Source organism: Mycetomoellerius zeteki, unplaced genomic scaffold (genome assembly GCF_001594055.1).
Source record: "Mycetomoellerius zeteki isolate Tzet28-1 unplaced genomic scaffold, Tzet1.0 scaffold41, whole genome shotgun sequence".
NCBI classification, from domain to species: Eukaryota; Metazoa; Arthropoda; class Insecta; order Hymenoptera; family Formicidae; genus Mycetomoellerius; species Mycetomoellerius zeteki.
In genome coordinates this window covers 1,018,749-1,038,918 of record NW_017257403.1, presented here as the reverse complement: position 1 = coordinate 1,038,918, position 20,170 = coordinate 1,018,749, and the positions used below count along the sequence as shown (strand labels likewise).

General features: G+C 33.2%; 2 protein-coding genes across 2 annotated transcripts; both read right to left on the bottom strand.

Annotated features, from left to right (window-relative positions):
- Positions 1-374: 374 nt before the first annotated feature.
- On the bottom strand, positions 375-9,388 carry LOC108726304 (vitellogenin-1-like). Its single transcript, XM_018453780.1, is given in 8 exon segments — positions 375-949; positions 2,014-2,423; positions 3,118-3,858; positions 3,861-4,658; positions 4,732-5,797; positions 6,195-7,157; positions 7,366-8,054; positions 9,137-9,388. Coding segments are annotated over 8 exon segments (5,064 nt in total). The 5' UTR covers positions 9,249-9,388; the 3' UTR covers positions 375-664.
- Positions 9,389-12,412: 3,024 nt separating this feature from the next.
- LOC108726303 (vitellogenin-3-like) lies at positions 12,413-19,865 on the bottom strand. Its single transcript, XM_018453779.1, has 7 exons — positions 19,831-19,865; positions 18,795-19,531; positions 17,719-18,540; positions 15,559-16,612; positions 13,903-15,486; positions 13,141-13,559; positions 12,413-13,050 (listed from the first exon to the last, which is right to left on the bottom strand). The coding sequence occupies exons 1-7, from the start codon at positions 19,856-19,858 to the stop codon at positions 12,424-12,426; spliced, it is 5,271 nt and encodes a 1,756-aa protein (XP_018309281.1). The 5' UTR covers positions 19,859-19,865; the 3' UTR covers positions 12,413-12,423.
- Positions 19,866-20,170: the final 305 nt, after the last annotated feature.

Genomic DNA, 20,170 nt, shown 5'->3' with positions numbered 1-20,170 from the left:
TAAAATATAAGTTATTAAAAATATAAATTGATCATTATTTATTATATGTGATTACAATTAACAAAATAGCACATATTATTTATAAAAAATAGGTGAATATAAAATATTGGGTGAGTGCAAAACTTCGTGCCTGATTTATTATTCAAAATTTAAACGAATGTAATTTTGTTAAAAATAAATAAAATTTAAATTTAAAAATCCTATGATTTTTTATTACTGAGTTATTATGAATTAAATAAAAAGAACATTTTGACTTTGATTGCTCATAACCGCCATCAACCGTCATCATTGCAATTCAAAAAACAGATTCTTAAATTTGAAACTTTGCTCTATCGAATAGTATATAATTGTCAATTTAATTAAAATATTGCATCCTACATAAAAATTAACATAAAAAATTTTTTTTAAACTTGACACGAACTTTTGTACTTACTCAATAAAGAAGCTAGTAATACGTATAAGAATATTGAAAGTGTCCGACTTGGAAACCGTTTCTTCGGTTCAAATCTTTACTTGATTCTGTGCTTGAATTGAATAAAAACGTTTTTATTATGCCAGATATTTTTAACTTTTCTCTTTCTATTCCGCAGGCTTACTACTCTTGTAAGCTGTGATTAAAAAAACTCCAATTATTACTGTGCTTTTTTTGAAAGTATCGATTATTTTAATGATAGCCCCATCTTCTGTTCCTGCGAAATCTTCCCGTTTCTTTTTCACTGATGACGTCACCCGGAATATACGATCTCGAAATGCATGTGGATTGTTCGGCTTTCAGTTTATTCTGCAAAGCGGGTCCTTCGCAGTCCTCTCGATAAGTCAGGGCATAGGTAGCAGCAAATTCTTCGGGCTTCGACAGGATGCAATTCTTAGGGGTGACGAAATCGTTGTTGGATTGCATGTCGTAATTACCGCAGAGACCGCGTACAGTATAGAAATATTTATCGTTTACCTAACAACAGATGTGTGTTTCATTACATTTAAATTTTTAACGCATCTTTTGATTATATTTTATGTAGTTACATAAGCAGTTTAGCTTATGTAAGGTACCTGAGCCGAATAAAACCACCTAATTAATTTTATTTTTTTTAAATTCTCTTTATGGGGATATTGAAATAAACTAAGTGAAATCTTCATTTCACTTCTAAAAATAAAATATATTATTTATATAGAATATATATGTAAATGAACGAAAAAAAGATTTTATTAAACTCTGACATTGGGCCTTATTACGCGCGCGCGCGCGTGTGTGTGTGTGTGTGTGTGTTGTGTTGTTGTGTTTGTGTTTGTGTGCATATGAATATAATAAAGCCCAAATCAAAAATAAATTAAAAATAACAAAGAAAGTAAACATTTTCTTTCTAAATCAGTTTTAAAATGATTATTAATCATGGAAAGGAAATTCCTTAGGACTTACTCTATTCTCAAATATTACAATTATTTTTAATTTTGTTTGTAATTAACTCTTCAATCTTTGAAAATTTTTAGCAATTTGAATGCAATTTTGGCTTCTTAAAGATAGTAGCATTGAAAATCGTTATTCTCTGACGTAAACTTCACACATAACAAACAAATAATAAACTATAATAAAAATCACATAAGTAGGCCTTATTTAATAAGTACATGTTTAAAAAAAAATACTTATACTTATTTCAAAAAAATTATTCATTAGTTATTTTCCATAGTTAGGAAGTTGAATAATATTATAATGAATTATAATAAATTATGAAACATGATATACTGGTAAATTTTGCAGCGGATTGTTATAAAAATGTCTCATATTAGTCTCATACACACAAGTTTTTGTTGTGTTTAACAAACGTGTTGCTATCGATTCCAATTCTTTAATCCTTTTTTATCTACTTCCTATGACACATCTTTTAAGCATATAGTGCAGGCGTAAATCGAGTTTTAAAGTAATAAATTTAAAAGTGGGCCTTATTTAGTGCCTGGACCTTATTCGGCTCAGATACCTTAGTCGATTTTATATACAACTTGCTTTATTTTCTTACTTACATAAAGTAGGATACGTTCTCCATCGTACACGATGTAGATATCATATTTCAACGAATGTATTATGATTATTCCATCCTCTTGATAAATTTCGTAGAAAGATTGTCGGTAACTCGATAAATAAGAATCATAATTCTCACCACCATCGTTGGAAATTTCGAGATGATCGTCCAATTTTCGCAGATGAATTTCTTCATGACCCAAGATTATCCATACCTGTTTGCTGCCGTCGTCCATTTCTCGGGCCATGATAATTGCCCTCATATCATTCGGCAAACTTAATATTTTTTCGGGATTATTGGAATCCCGTTTTGGATAAGGCGCCATCATTACGTGCCAACATTTTCCTAAAGTTAAGGGATAGACCTTATCGTCAAAAGTTACAACTTGGGTTTTGTCGAGAACGCACATATCTGCAAAAAGTTTTCATATTTAATAAAGCGACGTGACGCCAAGTACATAAAGATATAAAGAAAAAAAAGACATAAAGAAAATATGATTTTCATGTAATAATGTATGTATTATGTATGGAAAAAGAGCTATTTTCAAATTAATCTATTTCGAAAATGAAAAATGATATTGAAACAAATCAAAATGCATTTTAAAGCTGAAAGTTGATATTTTTACATGTTATAAATAAAATTTGTTGCCGGTATAACGTCATGGAAACCCTTAAAATCTTAGTGCTTTGCACCTTTGACGTCATTTTAAAAAAAATGCGAACTAATAATCAAATTTAAGTAATGAATTCATATGCAGCAAGCAAAAATATATCGGAAATACCTATTCACGATACAGAAAAACGTTAAATTTTGTTGCTCCCCAAGTAGCACAGTAGCGCTGCAAATAAGCAATTATATGCGCTTTTTTGGCGCTTTGTTAACGCTTTGTAAGCGCTATGTGCCACTTGGTCAGTGTAACCAATATCCAGTTTTTATAAATAATTTTTGAATGGATTTTTATAAGATTTTCGAGATCTTTTTTATAATGACTACTTGGTTATCTGTATCGATCTCATATAATACTTACTTTTGAGTGCATTTATAACGAATCTTTTTCCAGTAAGTTCTTTATAAAACACTATTTTTACGAAATTTTATAACTTACCTTCTTCTAAGTTTTCGTCGAAAAGCTTGTTTAGTGTAAAATTGGGAAATATAATATTGGGATCTCTAATAAAGTTCGACAAAGAGAACGAAACATCCACTTGCGAAGTACGCAAAGAAATGTTCGCATCATTATTATCAAGCATTTTTATTTCTACATCCATGTTCTTATTAACACTTTCCAAGTTTGACATATTCATATTTTTATCGGAAATCATCATCTTGATCATCAAGATCATTTTGTTGGCAAGAAAATAGAAATTATACGAATTCGTTTCCATTGACATCATCAGAAGATCTCTCTGTTGGATTAATTCGTTAGCCTTTTGACAAGTTGGTAGCCAAATATTGCCTTGTTTCATCTGTTGTCGACACTCCTCAACTATCTCGGATTTCATTGCCTTCTTTATGACATCATCAGTGCGACTCAAATTTCCTTTGAGTCTAATCGTCTCTCCATTTGCACAACTTCCAATTCGCATCTCAGTGTTAAATTCATAATTCGGAATCTTTTCGATTGCTTTCTCAACATTTAGATAATTGTATTGTGATAATCCAACAATGCTATTAACACTACAAGACTCGAAGGAAACTTCTCCATCTAGCGATTGGATATTCTCATAGGAAAGGATTTGTAACTCATCGTGGTTGTTTGCCAAAGCGAAGGTGAAAACATAATAATTATTGTTAGCTAAAACGCTTATGTCAAATACATTGACAGAATTATCGACAAAATTGGCAGTTTTGGCCGTTTGTCAACTGTTGTAGGAATTGATGCGTTTGAACTTCTATCGGTGGGCATCTGGACATGACGATAAGTTAGGTTTACTTGTGCTTCTATGGGATATAAGATTGCGTCGAATCTCCTATAATGGGCACCAAGATTTGAACAAAATATAGTAGAAAGCTTAACAAGGCCTTCAAGTCCCCTCTTCTGTGACATATCGCTATCAATAACATCACTTCTTGCGGAGAGTGTCAGGTTACCTAGCGAAAACTGAATTTCATTCGGTTCCTTCGTGTGCACTAGACGTGTGTCATTGTCGACCTCTAAAGGTTCAAAGTTCAGAATGTCGTGTCTTGAAGTATAAGGAACGACACTGTGGTGAATCGCTATACGCCAGACTGAATCTCCGCTTTCAATTTGAGGGCTTATTTTTAGCTCAAATAAATGGTTATCTCTCGTTTTAACATTTAAACTAGCTGGTATGGCGAAATGCGTATTGATATCAACACCAGCAATGTAGTGTCTGTGCTCGAAAGGTGTTACAAAACCAATTCTACTTTGGATCTTTTCATTTGATACTATATAACCTTCTGCTGCCACTTCTACAGAGCTATTAGCTTGTGATTCTGTAACTTTAATAGATCCTTCCGTGTTAACGCTAGTTATTTTCGGTACTTTTAAGGTATAGATGAACGGCAAACCTGTTTCAGTCGGGAATCCTAACGTTATGTCGTAATGGTTTAGATCATTTACCATTTTGTATTTAGAAACATATGATCCTGTCTGCAATATCGACTTATAATACATTTTCAACACTGTAATACAAAAATAATAACGATTCACATTATTAAAATCAACAGTTTTTGAAATAAATTTCAGAATACTTACTATTAGTAAATTCTTCAAGCGTATGATTATCAAAGGGATAGAATTCTAAAGAAAATGCAGAGTCCATAAAGAAATTTCCTTCGAGTTGTTCTGCATTTTCGGGCTCAATACCAAGCTTTTCAATCATGGTTTCAATCATCCATTCCTTCTCGGTTTTATTTTGAGGCATCCAGGGCCGTCCACCTAGCCATATATCTAACCACATCTGTTTCAACTCTTCGATACTTGATACACTATATGACAGTTTTGACAGGGGTAGATTTAATCCACCGTAAGATTGGAGTACATCAATATATGCATCTTTAGCTGTATCAATGTCGTCGCTACCAATTGTCTGCAAAATGATTGTTTGGACAATGTTTAAGGAGGCGATTTTCTTGTGCGTAAAAATGCTCCGAGAGTAAGTATCGTCGCTAATGTTAGGATTCAATAGCTTGCTAGCGATACGCGCCTTGTCTGCGAGATCTTTCCATTCTGATTGTTCTAAATTAACGAGGGACTCTATACTGGTCTTGACGACAGAATTTACGTGTCGATCCTGATCCTGATTAGTAAATTCCGCCATTCGCTGCAACATGATCAGGGGTGGATTGGTTTTCATTATGATGTGAACAGCTGCACAACGTAATTCGTAGGCCTCTTTTAAATTCAAGTAAATCTTATAGGCGACGGATCTGACAACTCTCGGATAGCTTTCGCTTAGTTTGCTTAATGAGGTGACCATCATCAAACGTTGGAATTTCGATATCGGAATTGTGCCTTCCAGGTATGGCTCAAAAACGGAAAGTATTTTCGCGTGACCGAAATTACCCAGTGTCATAATGTATGTTTGAATTCGACAACTGTCGCCTTCCTCAATAGCTTTTCTTAATTCGGTAGCCATATACTGAATATAAGTTTCAAGAAGTTCATTGTCATGTTTAAAGACCATACGGCCGAAACTGTAGACCGGATAGTAAATAGATAATTTGTTGCTTTGAGTGTAACGGACCAATTCGGCAAATGACAAAGGTGCAGTTGTATTCAAAAATCTCTGTTTTGTCACCTTTTCGTCGGTAATCAGTTCCTATATAGAAATCAATCATTAAAATTAATTTTTACGTGTAATTCGTAATAGTTAGTATAAATATTTGTGTGAACAATGAGCGATTTTAAAGATTAAAGTTTTTTTAATTTCTTGTTTTGATATAGAATAACTCCGGTATGTATCTCCAAAACTTAAGATCATCACACATAAAAAATATTTTACTCACTATGGTTTCAGTAGTATTAATAAAAACTGAAATCACAATGCAAATACGTATAACACAAAGCCATATTGCAACAGAACGGTTGCGTGCAAATTATTCTCCTTCTATATTTTTCTAACTTCTACGACGCAAATCGTCATACGCAGCGTAAATACCGGGATTACCCTGTATTATATTATATAATATTAATATATAGGTATAATGAATACTTACGAAAAACGCTGCGACATATTCTGTTGTAGGTGCGAGCGCGGATTTAGGAATTTTCGAAATAATTTTCGCCGCTTCTATGCCCTTGAGTTTCCCAATCTTTATCCAGGTTTTTATGGTGATGAGAGCGGGTCCGGTTCCGGCGTTTGCAACGGCGCATGAAAAGATATTCCATGCGCTTTGGTTTAATAATACAAAATCTTTTTCACTCATCGTGTTTATACGCTTATACACGTCAAACAGTATCTTATCTACCTCAGCGATCTGTTCAACATTCATGATGCGAATCAATCTAACCAAAATTGTAAATAGTTCTAAAGTATGGAGATATCGGTCGTTTATTTGCGCCGGGGAAAAAGATGTGATTCGATCAACGTCACGTATTCTGCTCGATATTCGACGGATTAGTCTGTTAGCTAATAAACCTAACCGAGTACAATTATGGAAGTGCATATCTTCACAAGTATAATTCTCTTCGGATTTTAAAATGCTCATGCCTTCGTATCCAATGAAGTAGGGTAATAAAGGACTCTCCGGAGCTTCATCCAATTTCGGTTTAGGTTGAAAGTAATCGCGTTCCTCGCTCTTGAAGTTGTCATCGTCGCTATGGTTTTCTTCGCTAGAATTGTTAGAATTATGGTTCTCGGACGATGAAGCCGCCAAGGAACTTTGACTGACACTCGGACGACGTAGTTTGCGTTGGCTAGAGAACGGATTGTTGTAAGTGTACACTAAATTTCCGGTTGATATGAGATTGTTGGACACAGGCATAGAGTTGGAGATCTGATTCATTCTGCCCAAAGTTAGATTCATACTACTGTAAACAGCGCCAGAGTATGTATTGTGAAATTTAGATTTATCAATTTTGTAATGAGAGTTGATTAAAATCTGGCTTGTCATCATGGAAGATTGAATAGTAAAACGTTTCAGATTACCGGAGATGATAATATGATTCGAAGATGATCTCTGTAACAAATATACAATCGCAAAAATAAATTTTACTCTCTCAATGTGTGCATTTTTATTTATTGAATTATCATACGTATAGAAGTGTAGAAACATTTAAAGCGAGAGAGTTTCGCTAAATCTTTTTCTTGATACAGTCCTCATTCATATAAACTTCTATCCGTTTAAATGTTGTTTGACAGCTGTCATCTATCAAAATCTAACTCACCGAAAGAAATCCATCATTAGATCCTGGTTTCCAATTCATTTTACTGACGATACCAGAATGATAAGCCATTCGCTGTTCGCATCTGGAGTAATTTTTCGTTTTCGCAACAACAAAATGTTGACCATCTTTATGGAGATGTGGCAAAGAGATTGACAAATTATCTCCCTCCACTGACGAAATACTGTAAAGGACCTCGCATTTGCCGCCAACGGAGTCCTCCATGACTTTAAATGTACTGAAGGACCGATTGTCGTTGGGCGTCATAGTGCTCCTACTTGCTATTGCATTCTCACCCTCTGTGTCAATCTGCAGCTGACTCACAATACTTTTTAGCAAATTCACCTCCCAAGTAGGCACATCCTGATCAACTAATATATCTCGGATCACTCCCCGTTTAAGCTTGAGCTCGAAGGGCTTTTCCGATAAAGAAAGCTTGTGAAACTCAAGGTTGGTGATTTCATCCGAAATACCCGACAATATTTCGTTCACAGAAGCATGCTGCGTCTCGGAAACCACAGCCTGCAACGTATCCGATGATTTCACTTGAATGGTGAGTTTACCTCTCATAAAAATTCCGGAATATTGCTCAGCTAGCCCATCTAAGCCCGTCAATGTCCGACTTTTTATAAGATAATGATATTCGTTTCCAGTTTCCCATGCATGATTGTGATCGGCTATGGCCGCTCCAACTATTGAAAGAAAGCGTTATTACTTTTTCAAATGTTTTAACAAATAAAATATGTATAACTCATGTAAAAAAGTAAATCTACAGAATATTTTACTGTGTGTACTGCTTATTTTCTTAATAGTATCTTTCTCAAAGATTAAATAAGTAAACTTTTTCTTTTAATTTTCTTTTAAATTAATTTAAATTTAATGGCTTATGAAATTAAACTTATAAAATAACTAGTTAAAATTAAAAGTTAACTTGTTGAAAATTAATTAATTAAAAAATTATTAAATTCTTAATTTTATTACTTTCAATTAATTAATTACTACATAATCTCGATATTTTTATAAAAATTTGTATTTTTATACATTATCTGTTTTTACCTTAATGTACAAATTATCTATAAGTTATTAAATTTTGTATAAATTAATATATTATTAATTTTCAAATTAGCAATGATAAATGGACTCCCGTCAATTTAATAACATTAATAAACAAGTAATGGGACAATAGGACTCGGCGCAGAAATCAATGCGCAAATTCAATAAAATAATTATTTATTTAACGACATGAATATTAAGTCGCAATAATTTATTTAACATTGAAACGTACACACACATTTCAGTTCTATATTTAAGTCATTATCAATAAAATTTAACAATCAATATCGCGATTACACAAGTTCGCATCTTTCTATGATGTTAATTCATGTCGTCGTGATAAATTAACATCACAAAAAGATGCGAATCTGTATACCTAATTACGGTATTGATTGTTAAATTTCGTTGATGATGGTTCAAATACAGAGCTGAAACGTATGTTTGATGTTAAATAAATTATTACGACTTAATATTCATGTCATTAAGTATAAATGATTATTTTATTGAATTTGCGCATTGATTTTTGCATCAACTCGATCCCATTGCCTCTTATTTATGGGATTATTAAAGAGACGTTAAACTTCCACAGTTTTGGACAAATCACAGTATTAAAAAGAGAAATAATATATAATTTCAAATTTCACAATAAAAGATGAAAAATGACGTCATCGTACAATTTTCGTAGAAATTAATATTATTTGTAACGTTGACATCTACTTACTGATTAAGAGAAAAGCCAGATACAGCAACATGATATGATGCGAAATAGTGTCAATTGCAAAATGAAAGCTCCCTCTTCTCTCAATCGGATTTATATACGTTCCATATGCCATGTCAGCTTGACTCGCACGGAACGATGCTCATTGATTTAGATTTCAACTTGAACTTAAAACTATATTGTTCCGACGCACGTGATAAATTATTTTAACCTTGTACATACTAGAATTGCACTTGGTACATCCTGATAGTATAATCAAGTGTGATTGAGAGTAATTCGCCATAATTGTGACATACTTGGAAAATTGAAGACAAGATCGTCACATATATTATACTTCGAAACAGAACAATGACTTCACCCAAAAACATGATTCATTTTACCGATTATTCAACAAATGTCTATATTTATTATTAAATTACTGTCCCTATTAGATACTTTATGATAAAAATAAATCAGATACCTGACAAAGGAATTAATGGAATGCTACATGTTGACAATATTAGAAAGTATTAAAATTTGTATAATTCTTTACACTACTTTTTACGAAAAACTAAGAAGAAACTAGTCTGTATTGCAAATTACACTTAATTTGAAAGTTTGAGCGATTTTTTATATGTTTTATTGATCTCTTATATACATTTCTCATAATCATAACATTTACATAACATTTGTTATTTTTCACAGAATGTATTTTCACAATATGCATCATATTCCCGTTATTTAATCGATAAACAGCAAGTAAGGTTGTGCGTAGATTTATAACAGGTCATTGATAATCTTTAGTAAGTGTTGAATGTTTCTGTCTTTTTAAAGAATATTTACGTAATGACCATTGCTATTTTACATTGTGTTAATTACCAAACTATTTTACATTAACTAACCATATTCTTCTAATAAAGCACAATCTATTATTATAAAAACAAAACTTTGTTTCTCTGTGTGTCAACTTTTTAAAGAGAGAGAATGAAAGAAAATTATTCATTATTAAAAAGAAGAGCTTGTTAATAAAAATATAGATATTTTATACAATTCACGGAGAGAACCACGATCCACACATTTTATGATCAGATTGGAGGATTCGAACGCGTTACTTAATTCCACATGTATTATTATCGTATTGGGCTACCCAAGGGTATAACAATAATGCATGCGGAAGTAAATATATAACGCACTCGAGTTCTCTAATCTGATCATAAAATGTGTGGATCGTGGTTGTTCTCTTTGTGGACGCGGTATAGTAAATATCTGCAGTGGAATTATATAAAATTAACATGTAACTATTATTCTTATCATTGTCATTTATTTCTTCAAATCTTCTATTACGACATAGCAAAAAAATCTACACAGAAAGGACGGTTTTACTAAAATATTAAAAAATTTAACTAGATATACACACATATCTGAAAATAATTTCGTTGGATCATCAAAATAATTATGTAAGACGTTCAAACTAATGGCTAGAATGTCAAAACATTTTTCAGCATTGCTCATCATACTTGAGATTCCTATGTAATTATTTTGATGATCAAACAAAGTTATTGTCGGATCAGTAGGTACCTAAATTTTTAAATACTTCAACAAAGTCATTCCTTTCATGTAAATGCAAACTCATTTATTTGTTAAGGAGAACCATTTTCCTCTTTATCATTGACTCATACGTCCGTAGCAATATATTCCATCTATACTATATATAGAATTTCCGTTTGTAATCTGTTTAATTCAGTGCGTATAGCGTTTGCGTTCTCAGAGCGTTGAAAATATAGCGAGAAGAGCGAATCAGTCTTCGAGATGGCAACGAACTCATCAAATCACGATAAATTGTAGTTTTTGTTACACAAAGTCTATAGAAAATATATGAATATTTACATTACATGCACAGCTTCTTTTATTCCGGTATTAGATAAGAGATTGAAATTGAAATTGAGACTGAATTTAATTAATCAGAAGAAAAAGAAAGCCAATATCAGTTTAGCGAACTTTGCTTTGATCGAGTAAATTTAATCTCAACTTTAATTTCTAGTCTGATACTTATAAACGCGAATGCACTGCAAACTCGCATGTAGACCGCACACCGCGCGAAGCAAGCAACTTTATAACTGCGATTGCTGCGATACGGGACTATGATACTACATACTATTAGCGACTGACTCTGGAGCCGCGGGAGGATGAGGTTTTGTACTGTAGGTTTTCTAGAACACTCGGGAACTCTTTGACATAAAGTTAGAATGCGAAACGTCTTGATTGAGATAAACAATTAGGATAAAAGGGAAAGACGATAATCAAAACTCGTTTGTCACACAGACAGTGGCTGTCTTCCGCTGCACGCATTCTAATGCGCATGATGTCTTATTTTATTCTTGTTTAACACTCTGAATAACAAGGATAAAATGATACTTCATGGGCATTATGCTCGCAACGGAACGCAGACTTTATCTCATTGTCATCTTAATCTCTTGTCTACACTCACCTGCAAAAAACGGATCTCTAAATTTCAGCACAAATTTTTAATATTTTTTAATAATTATAATTTAACGAAAAATTATTTTATTGGAATAAACCAAACCTCAAGTTAAAGCTTGAACATTCCATTTAATAAATCAGAAAACCCAAATTGAATTACAGAAAATGTTTTACGAAACATGGAGGTTGTTGAAGACTGACCTTAAAAAATAGGGAAACAAATTTTTTTCTTTAAACTATTATATTATTATATTCGCCATTTTGTAAAGTATTTTCTATAACTCTCTTTTAATCTTCTTGGTTATTAACGGGAATGTTCAAGCTTTAATTTGAGTTTTCATTCACTGCAATACGATGATTTTTTATTGAGTTACTGCTATTAAAAATTATAAAAAATTTATACAAAAATTTAACAGCTCATTTTTTTATAAACACGGTGTTCTGCTAGAAAGAAATAAAGCTTTAACCGTTATTGTTCTAAGAGAACAATTATTGTATAAAAGACATGTAATGATAATAATTAATTAATGCTGACGTTAAATGAATTGTGTTGATTTCGAACAGCTTGGGTATGCAGAAACGAATATACCACGAATAATGTTATGTTGAAACGCTTCAACTTTATTATTGCTTACATTACTGCATTATTATAAACAACACACTGCTAAATCTATAGTGTCAAATTTAACCTAATGCGAGTCATCACATTAGGTTAAATTTGACACTGTAGATTTAACAGTGTATATTTACTGCTTTCTAAAAAAAAGAAAAAATAAAAAAGAAGTCGTTTTAAGTATGCATGGTCGATATATCACTTCAGTATTGCCAGATTATGCGGTGCAAAGGACAGGAACATGGAAAGTATGCAACCTACTGAAAGGCTTGCGGGTAAAATCTGGATTAGCGCCTTGCTCGATCCTGCGTTTCATTAATAGAGATTCCTCGTTTCTTGGTTGGCAATAGAGGTCATACTTCTTCATCTTTCTTTCTAAAGACCTGGTACTCTCACGACACACTGGTATAGGTTTGGTCGTGAAACAGATCTCTTCGTCCTCTAGAATAACTTTTGTACGATAGGTAAGGTTGCTATCGTCTGATAAATCCTTTCTCTCGAGATCGTATTTTTTACTATCGCGATTGAAGTTATATTTTTTCATAAGATTATTGTTATGATAGCCCCAAAGTTCACCATGTGTCGGCAATCTTCCCGCTTCTATATCGTTAATAACGTTGTTCCGATAAAATTTTGGCAACTCTTGGCACTGGGTTAGTTTGGCTTTTTGCTTGTTCTCCAGAATGTCTTTCTGATGGCAACCCTTCTCAGTCAAGGCGTATGTAGCGGTAAATACTTCGGGCATCTTAATGAGACAGTTCTGAGGAGTGAGGAAATCGGTGTTGGGATCGGAGTCGTAGTTGCCACAGAGACCGCGTAGAGCATTGCGATATTTATCGGTTACCTGATAACAAATTTATTTTGATTGTTGTTATGCTTTCTATATTTCTGCGATCGACTTATTATTACCAGTTTGTTTCACATTTTTACTCACCAATATTTGAACACGTTCTCCGTCGAACACTATTTTGACATCAGATTTGCCCGACATCACTTCGACCGAACCGTCGGGTAGCTCATCGATTTCGAAAATTATTTCATTACCTTCGTCACGTAGTTCATAACTTTTAGACCGCGATAATTGGATGGGAATTTCGTCGACTTCAACTTTAAGATCATCGCCTACTTTCTTCAATCGCACATCGTGATCGTTCACCAATAGAAAGATGGTCTTGGTACCAATGGTATCCTCATCAATTAAAGCAAGTACTTTTGTATGTGTTATATTTCTTCGAGTATCAGGATCCCTTTGTGGATAAGTGGTCATTAGAACGTGTTTACAAGTTCCCATTGTCACAGGATAAAGCAGCTTATCAAAAGTAAGAACCATGTTTTTATCAATAGTACACGAAGCTGTGAAAAAAAAATTCCAATATTATATACATTATGTAATTTATATATCTACATTACATTTTGCAAAAGATCTTTACCAAATAAAATATAAATGCGCCATGATAACAATAATAGAACAATGAGTAATTTATTTGTTTAGAATAAATGAAAACGCGCTCTCGGAATAGTTGAGAAAAGTTACAAAGTTAATAGAGAGTACCAAATTATTAATTTCTCTGCGTTATTATTCAAGCATTAACTTGTTTCTCAATTAACAATACATTACATGACTCAATATATTAAATTATTTTAACTTTCAATATTTAAAGAATAGTAGTATCTTTTATAAAATTTTATGACTTACCTCTTTTTGTTTCTTTTCGGAACATGGTATTTTCTTTTAATAGCTCTTGCATTTCGGAATTTGTTTGTCCCACGTTAGGGAAAGTAATATCCATTTGCGAGGAATCTAGGTAGGCAACCGGCAGAATTATATCCATGGGTGTCGAAGTCATTTTTATATCGAAGGCGTTTCTATCAGAGTCTTTCCAGCTTGTTACTTTCATATGTGAGAGAGGGAAGAGATGCGACAAAAAGTCGGAAATCTTGGAAATAATTTCTTGAATATAGTCAATTACTAAACCTCTAACTGAAACATCCAACTGATTCTTCACTCGGGCAAGTTCAGTGGCCTGCTGGCAAGCCCGCAGTGCATTGTATCCCTTCTCAATTTCTTCCAAACATTGTTTGACTACTTTGGAGTTCTCTAACAAATCCTTTACTCGGCCACTTCGCGACAGGCTCGAGTTGACGACAATTTTGTTTCCTCTGCTGCAACTCTCTCCATATTGCAGTTCAGCTCTGGTCTTATCTTCTGGTGCGTTTTTCATCATATGTTTGAAATTTAGAGGAGTATCTAGTGAATTTTGTATTTCATGCGTATAGCAAACTTCAAGTGTTGGTTTTTCCTTCATCGACATTTGAGAATTCCAATATAAATAAAGCTTAGACTTCTTATCTACGTTGCTGTCCACCCAACCAACGGTGAGAACTTGTTGCCTTTCTAATGCTGGTAAATCGAGATTTACATCCAATATATGGACATCACCCGACTTGAAGCTTTCGCTGAGGCCTGTCATAATCTCTTTTCGTCTCTTTTCACTGTTTGGCTTCACATGTTTTAAAGAAAACATAATTTGTGACTCTGGTTCAAGTAATTGTCGTTTATTGTCAACTGTCAATTTCTCATGAATAACATTCATGTGTAATACACTCTTTGTTAATTGTTCAGGATTCATTAACAAATCCAATCTTTTATAATGACCGTCAGGCATCGCTTGTAATTGTAACAAGAGCTGTAAAATATCATTATCTTCTAGATGTCCTTCTTCTTCTTTGCTATCAGTTTCTACTCGGATAGAAATTAAATCTTTCTCTAATATGGTTTTATGTTTTTTTTCTGTTAGTACAAGATGCGTGTTTCTACTAAGAGATAGAGGTTGAAGATCAAGAAGGTCTCGTCGCGTGGTGAAGGGAACAGTGCTGAGATGCAATACAGTAATTGGCGAAGTTCCAGTTTGTAGGTGAATCTTTAATCCACCAATATCAAGCTTTCGTTTGATTGAATCGAATTTGACTTCATATTCTAATGGTAATCGCAACATTCGATTGACATGAACACCAGCAATGTAACTTTGATTCTCGAAAGGTGCTACAAAACCAAACTGCTTCTGAACCTTATTGGCAACATATATATCCAAAATACCAGTTCTTTTTATAATCAAAGGTTCGTCATTTCTTATTTCAGCTTTAAGTTTTAAAATCATTGGCGATTCCAAAGTATAAAGGAACGGTAGGCCACTTTCAATTGGGAAGCTTAATATCGTTTCGTGATTATTGAAGAGAAGTGAATCCAATTGATGGTTCTTCATGAGGGAATCCCTCAAGTCTGTAATGTATAATAATAGTTTATGTCTTTAAAAGTAATATAATTTTGTAGTATAAAATTCAGGATACTTACGAGAGGAAAGCTTTTGAAGAGTTCCACTGTCAAAGGGATAGAATAGAAGACCGTACATTGTGCTGATAAAGACATGTCCTTCCAACCTATCCAGATGGCTGGACTTGAGTTGAAGCATTTGCATAATCTCCTCAATGCGTGATTTTTTCAATAATTCTTGACTTGTTTCTTCGTTCTCCCTATAGGTTTTAGTGTTCCAATCCCAGTATTTCATAAGCTGCTTGATATTCGATACCGCATATTCTGTTTCCACGGTAGGTAATTCATAGAAATCTAAAACAGTATTCACAGCAACGTGCAAAAATGCGGGCATTATAAAATCGTCACCAATGGTTTGCAAACTAACTCCCCTAATACCCCAAAGATCCCAGTCCGTGTTGTAGCCTTTCGAATTCCATGTAGGATACTCTTTCGCATTCAATAGATGTCTGACACTGCGCGCCTTAATAGCGAGATCTTGCAATTCTGGTCGCTTCGTATTAGCGAGACTCCTTATTGTACTTTTTACAGCAGAGTTTACGTTATCGTTCAAATCGTCATTAGTAAATTTCGCTATGCGTTGCAACATAATCAAAGGTGGGTTGCTCATGATATACCGATATATGGCCATACAACGTATTTTATGATCTTCGTGTACGTTCGAGTAGAGCTTATATAAAATTGGTCCAACTAATTTCGGTTGGTGTCTGCTTAAGGTGGACAGGGAAGATACCATGAGCAAACGTTGAAACTTCGACACCGTCTCCGTGCCTTCTATGTACGGCTCAAAGATCGAGATAATCGACGGATTGCCGGTCATACCAAGTGCCATGATATATGTTTGAATTTTTGGACTGTCATCTTCGAGCAAGCCTTGTTTCAGTTGTTCAACCAAATGAGGTATATAAGTGCCGATTATCTCGTTGTCATCCATGAAAGTCTTCCTCAAACGTCTCAAACTGTGTGACTGATAGTAAGTATTGACACGATTTTTACGGAGTATTTCAGCAAATGCTAATGGTGCGGTCACATTTACGGCTGTCTGGTGCAATACTGATGGATCAGTTATCATTTCCTGCACAAAAATCAGATAAAAAATTAATTAAAATTAATTTTTATTTTTACACACAAAGAAATACACACATATGTACGTACGTATGTATGTTGTACGTATATATACTGTACACAATTGGAAAATTTGTGCTAAATTTGATACATTTTACATGTCCTAAACGGTCCATTCAAATTTTTATGTTAATTTAACACAAGATGAATATGTTAAAAATTAAGACAAATATTACGTAAAACATCAACATAAAAAACGTAATTCTGATACGATTTGTAAACAATTACTCTTCTTCATTAAAATTAATATTTATAATATGTTAAATCCATATATTTCAATAAATTTAACATTTATAATATGTTAAATTAACACATTTTATTCATTTATCTTAGAATTTAAATTTTTTAAAATATTATTTTTACGTTTTTGTTCACTTATTCATGAATTGTTATTTTCACACTAAGAATTATTAAATATCAGTTTACAAAATATTCAAATAAGACAATCACATTATATTAAATTGACACTTGAATATATTAAAAATTCAATACAAAATTTTAGCAAGGACTTAAGTGGATTATTTCTAATACAAATACAAAACATTTTTTATTGTGAATGCAAATAATAATTACTTGTTTCAAATATACTTAAAAAATTTATTACTCGTAAATCCATCATAAATTTATCACAAGCGTCAAATTTGTTAAAAACATGTTTTGAAACCTAATAATTTAACACTTCAATCAAGATTATTAAATTAAACAAACTCGATTTGCTTATTATATAAAGTCGCTTCTTCAATAAATTTTTTATTTTTCAAAAGAAAATAAATTCCTGTGTTAAGTAGATTAAAATTGATTTTTTCTAAAATTTATAATATAAGCATATTTTAAGATTCTTATTAAGAAAATATTCTTTGTTAAATATAACCGTTACTTAAAAGAAAAAAAGTAAATTGAGTAATCATTTTTTTTAGCAATAGAATGATTTTTTTTGTGTATATGCTTATCATTTTTTATTGTTGATGTAATAAGCATTTCGATGGACTCCGAAGAATTAAAAAAATAATTGATTATTTTTATATAACATGTTATTATGTGTAAATGAATACTTACATAGAGTGTTCTGATATATTCTTTTGTTGGTTCCTGAACATACTTGGGAATTTGAAGTATAATTCTTGCTGCCTCTAGGCCTTCAACTTTCTTAGTCCTTAACCAATTTCTTATAGTCAACAAAGAGGGTCTTGTTCCGGTTTGTACAACAGCATCCCGGATGATGCTCCAGACAATATTCCTGTAAACTTTATCCTGAATTTTGTGATTATATAATGAGCGTTCTTCTAATTCACTAATCTGCTCGAGGCTCATGATGCAAATGATGTTCTTTAAGAATACGTATTTCTCCATTGTACTTAGTTTCGTGTCATTAAAAGAATGTATTGTGACAGCTATTTCATGAATTAAGTCCTTGACTTGTTCCATGTCTGTGACGGTTATGGGTAATAGCGGATTTTTCAGAGCCATGTGCACTGCCATTCTTTTAGATAAAATATTACTCGTATATAAAGTGTGATCCTCACTGCTGGAGCTACTAGAGGAGCTGTTCGGGTCGTCCCAATTTTTTTCAGAAGAACTGGTTTTCTCTGATGATTGTATTTGCTCGGAATTTATACTGACGCTTGGTAACATTGGAGTATTATACGTATTATAAATTAGGTTTCCAGTTGATACGAGGTTGGTTGATTCTTGTGGATCAAGCATTGGACTGGATATTTTATCCTTTCTCAATAAAATTAATTTCAACATGCCATGGACGTTGCCAAGGAAAGGATCAGTTTTTCCGGGCTTAACGGATATCTGATGCTTCGTCACGACAGATTGAATAGCGAATTCTTTCAGATTGCCCGAGAGAACCATTTGAGTCGTAGATAATTCCTGTAATAATTACATAACCGCAAATAAGTTTCGTTAAGAAATTTTATCATTTTCTTTTCTATTAATTGGGCAGTTTGATTCTATTGATGCAGTAATTTGAATAATTTGCTATAAAAAAAATACTAATATTTCAAATAAAATAGTTTTCCTAAAAAATACTCTTTTTCATAATTTTCAACAATTGTAATTATTGTACATTTTTTAGCTATAAGTATAGAAAAAAAAAATATGAAACAGTTTATCAATTAACTCACCGAAATGATTTTATCCTGTTTATAGAGTTTTCCCCGTTCACGGAGCAATGGATCTTCTAGACCGTAACGATAAATTTGTCGATGGTGGCATTTCTCGTAATTTTTCATTTTCCTAACGTCGTAATAATAGCCGTCACCGCGTAAGTTTGGAAGAGGTATCTTGTCCGGCATCTCTTGATAAGCATCTTGAGGCAACGGTATGATCTCATATAGTACCTCGCACCTGCCACAGACAGAATCTTCCATAGCTCTAAATATAAGGGTAGAATTTTCATCGATCGGAATTTGAGCGCTCTTTATTTTTACCGCGTTTTCGCCCTGCGTGTCAATCTGCAGCTGGCTCATAACACTCTTGAGGAGATTTATTTCACAAATAGAAGTATCACGTTCGACTAATAAATCCCGAATCATTCCGTGCTTCGTTGTGACCTCAAATGGCTTTCCTAACAATTTGGGAATCTGCTGATACTCCAGCATCTGGTCAGGGAGTTCGGTACTCGGGCCGTCCACTAATGTGGTGTGTAGACGAGCATACTGTGTATTGGACAGCTTCACTTGTAATGTCTGTGACGATGTTACTTGAACGATGAGTTTAGCCTTTATTTGAAGTCCAGTGTATTGTTCTTTTAACTTGTCAAGGCCTGTCACTGTCCGACTTTGTACAAGGTACTCGTACTCGTGTCCTGTTTCCCAGGCATGCCCGTGGCCAGGAGCGCCTGTGACTATGGCCACGCCGGCTACCAAAGAGAAATTACCAAATTGTAATAATTGAAATTTGTATTTTCTTGTCGGATTAAGATGATATTCTTATTGTCTCAAAAAGTTGGATTTGCTTTAATACATAAATTAGTTAAAACAATAAGTTTATGCAAAACACACATGGAAGTCAGATTTTGCTACAATGATTTTATATCAATAGAAAAATTAATTAATTTTATACCAACTCGAAAAAATTTTTTTCGAAAATTTCATGAAAGCATGAGATATTCCATTTGAAATGTTATTACCATCCACATAAAGTTATTGTCTTTCTTACCTAGTAGAAGAATGGCAAGGAACCACATGGTGTTATGTGGTTGCCAGGTATCAAATGTGAAATGGAAGCTCCTTCTTCTTGATTTAATTTATATACAGGAGTATGCCAACTCAGCTTGACCTGCTGATAGCCACAGAGATTCAGTATCCGTACGAACTTGAAACTATACCGTTTATGAACGCGTGACAAATTTTTTTAACCTTTCACACGATAGATTACTTATAACATCCGTAGCATATATAAGAAAGTAAAGACGGGTCGTGCCATCGGACTTCCGGACAGAACTTTGACTTCGTTTGAAGATATTATTAACTTTGTCAGTTGATGAAAACACATTACT

What these genes read in the sequence shown, in the direction of transcription:
- LOC108726303 (XM_018453779.1), bottom strand. Translation starts at nt 19,858, where the DNA reads ATGTGGTTCCTTGCCATTCTTCTACTAG. An exon ending in TCTTCAAAAGCTTTCCTCTC is followed by an intron (nt 15,487 to 15,558) that starts GTAAGTATCCTG and finishes TATACATTACAG; the next exon opens with ACTTGAGGGATTCCCTCATG. An exon ending in GAGAACGTGTTCAAATATTG is followed by an intron (nt 13,051 to 13,140) that starts GTGAGTAAAAAT and finishes ATTTGTTATCAG; the next exon opens with GTAACCGATAAATATCGCAA.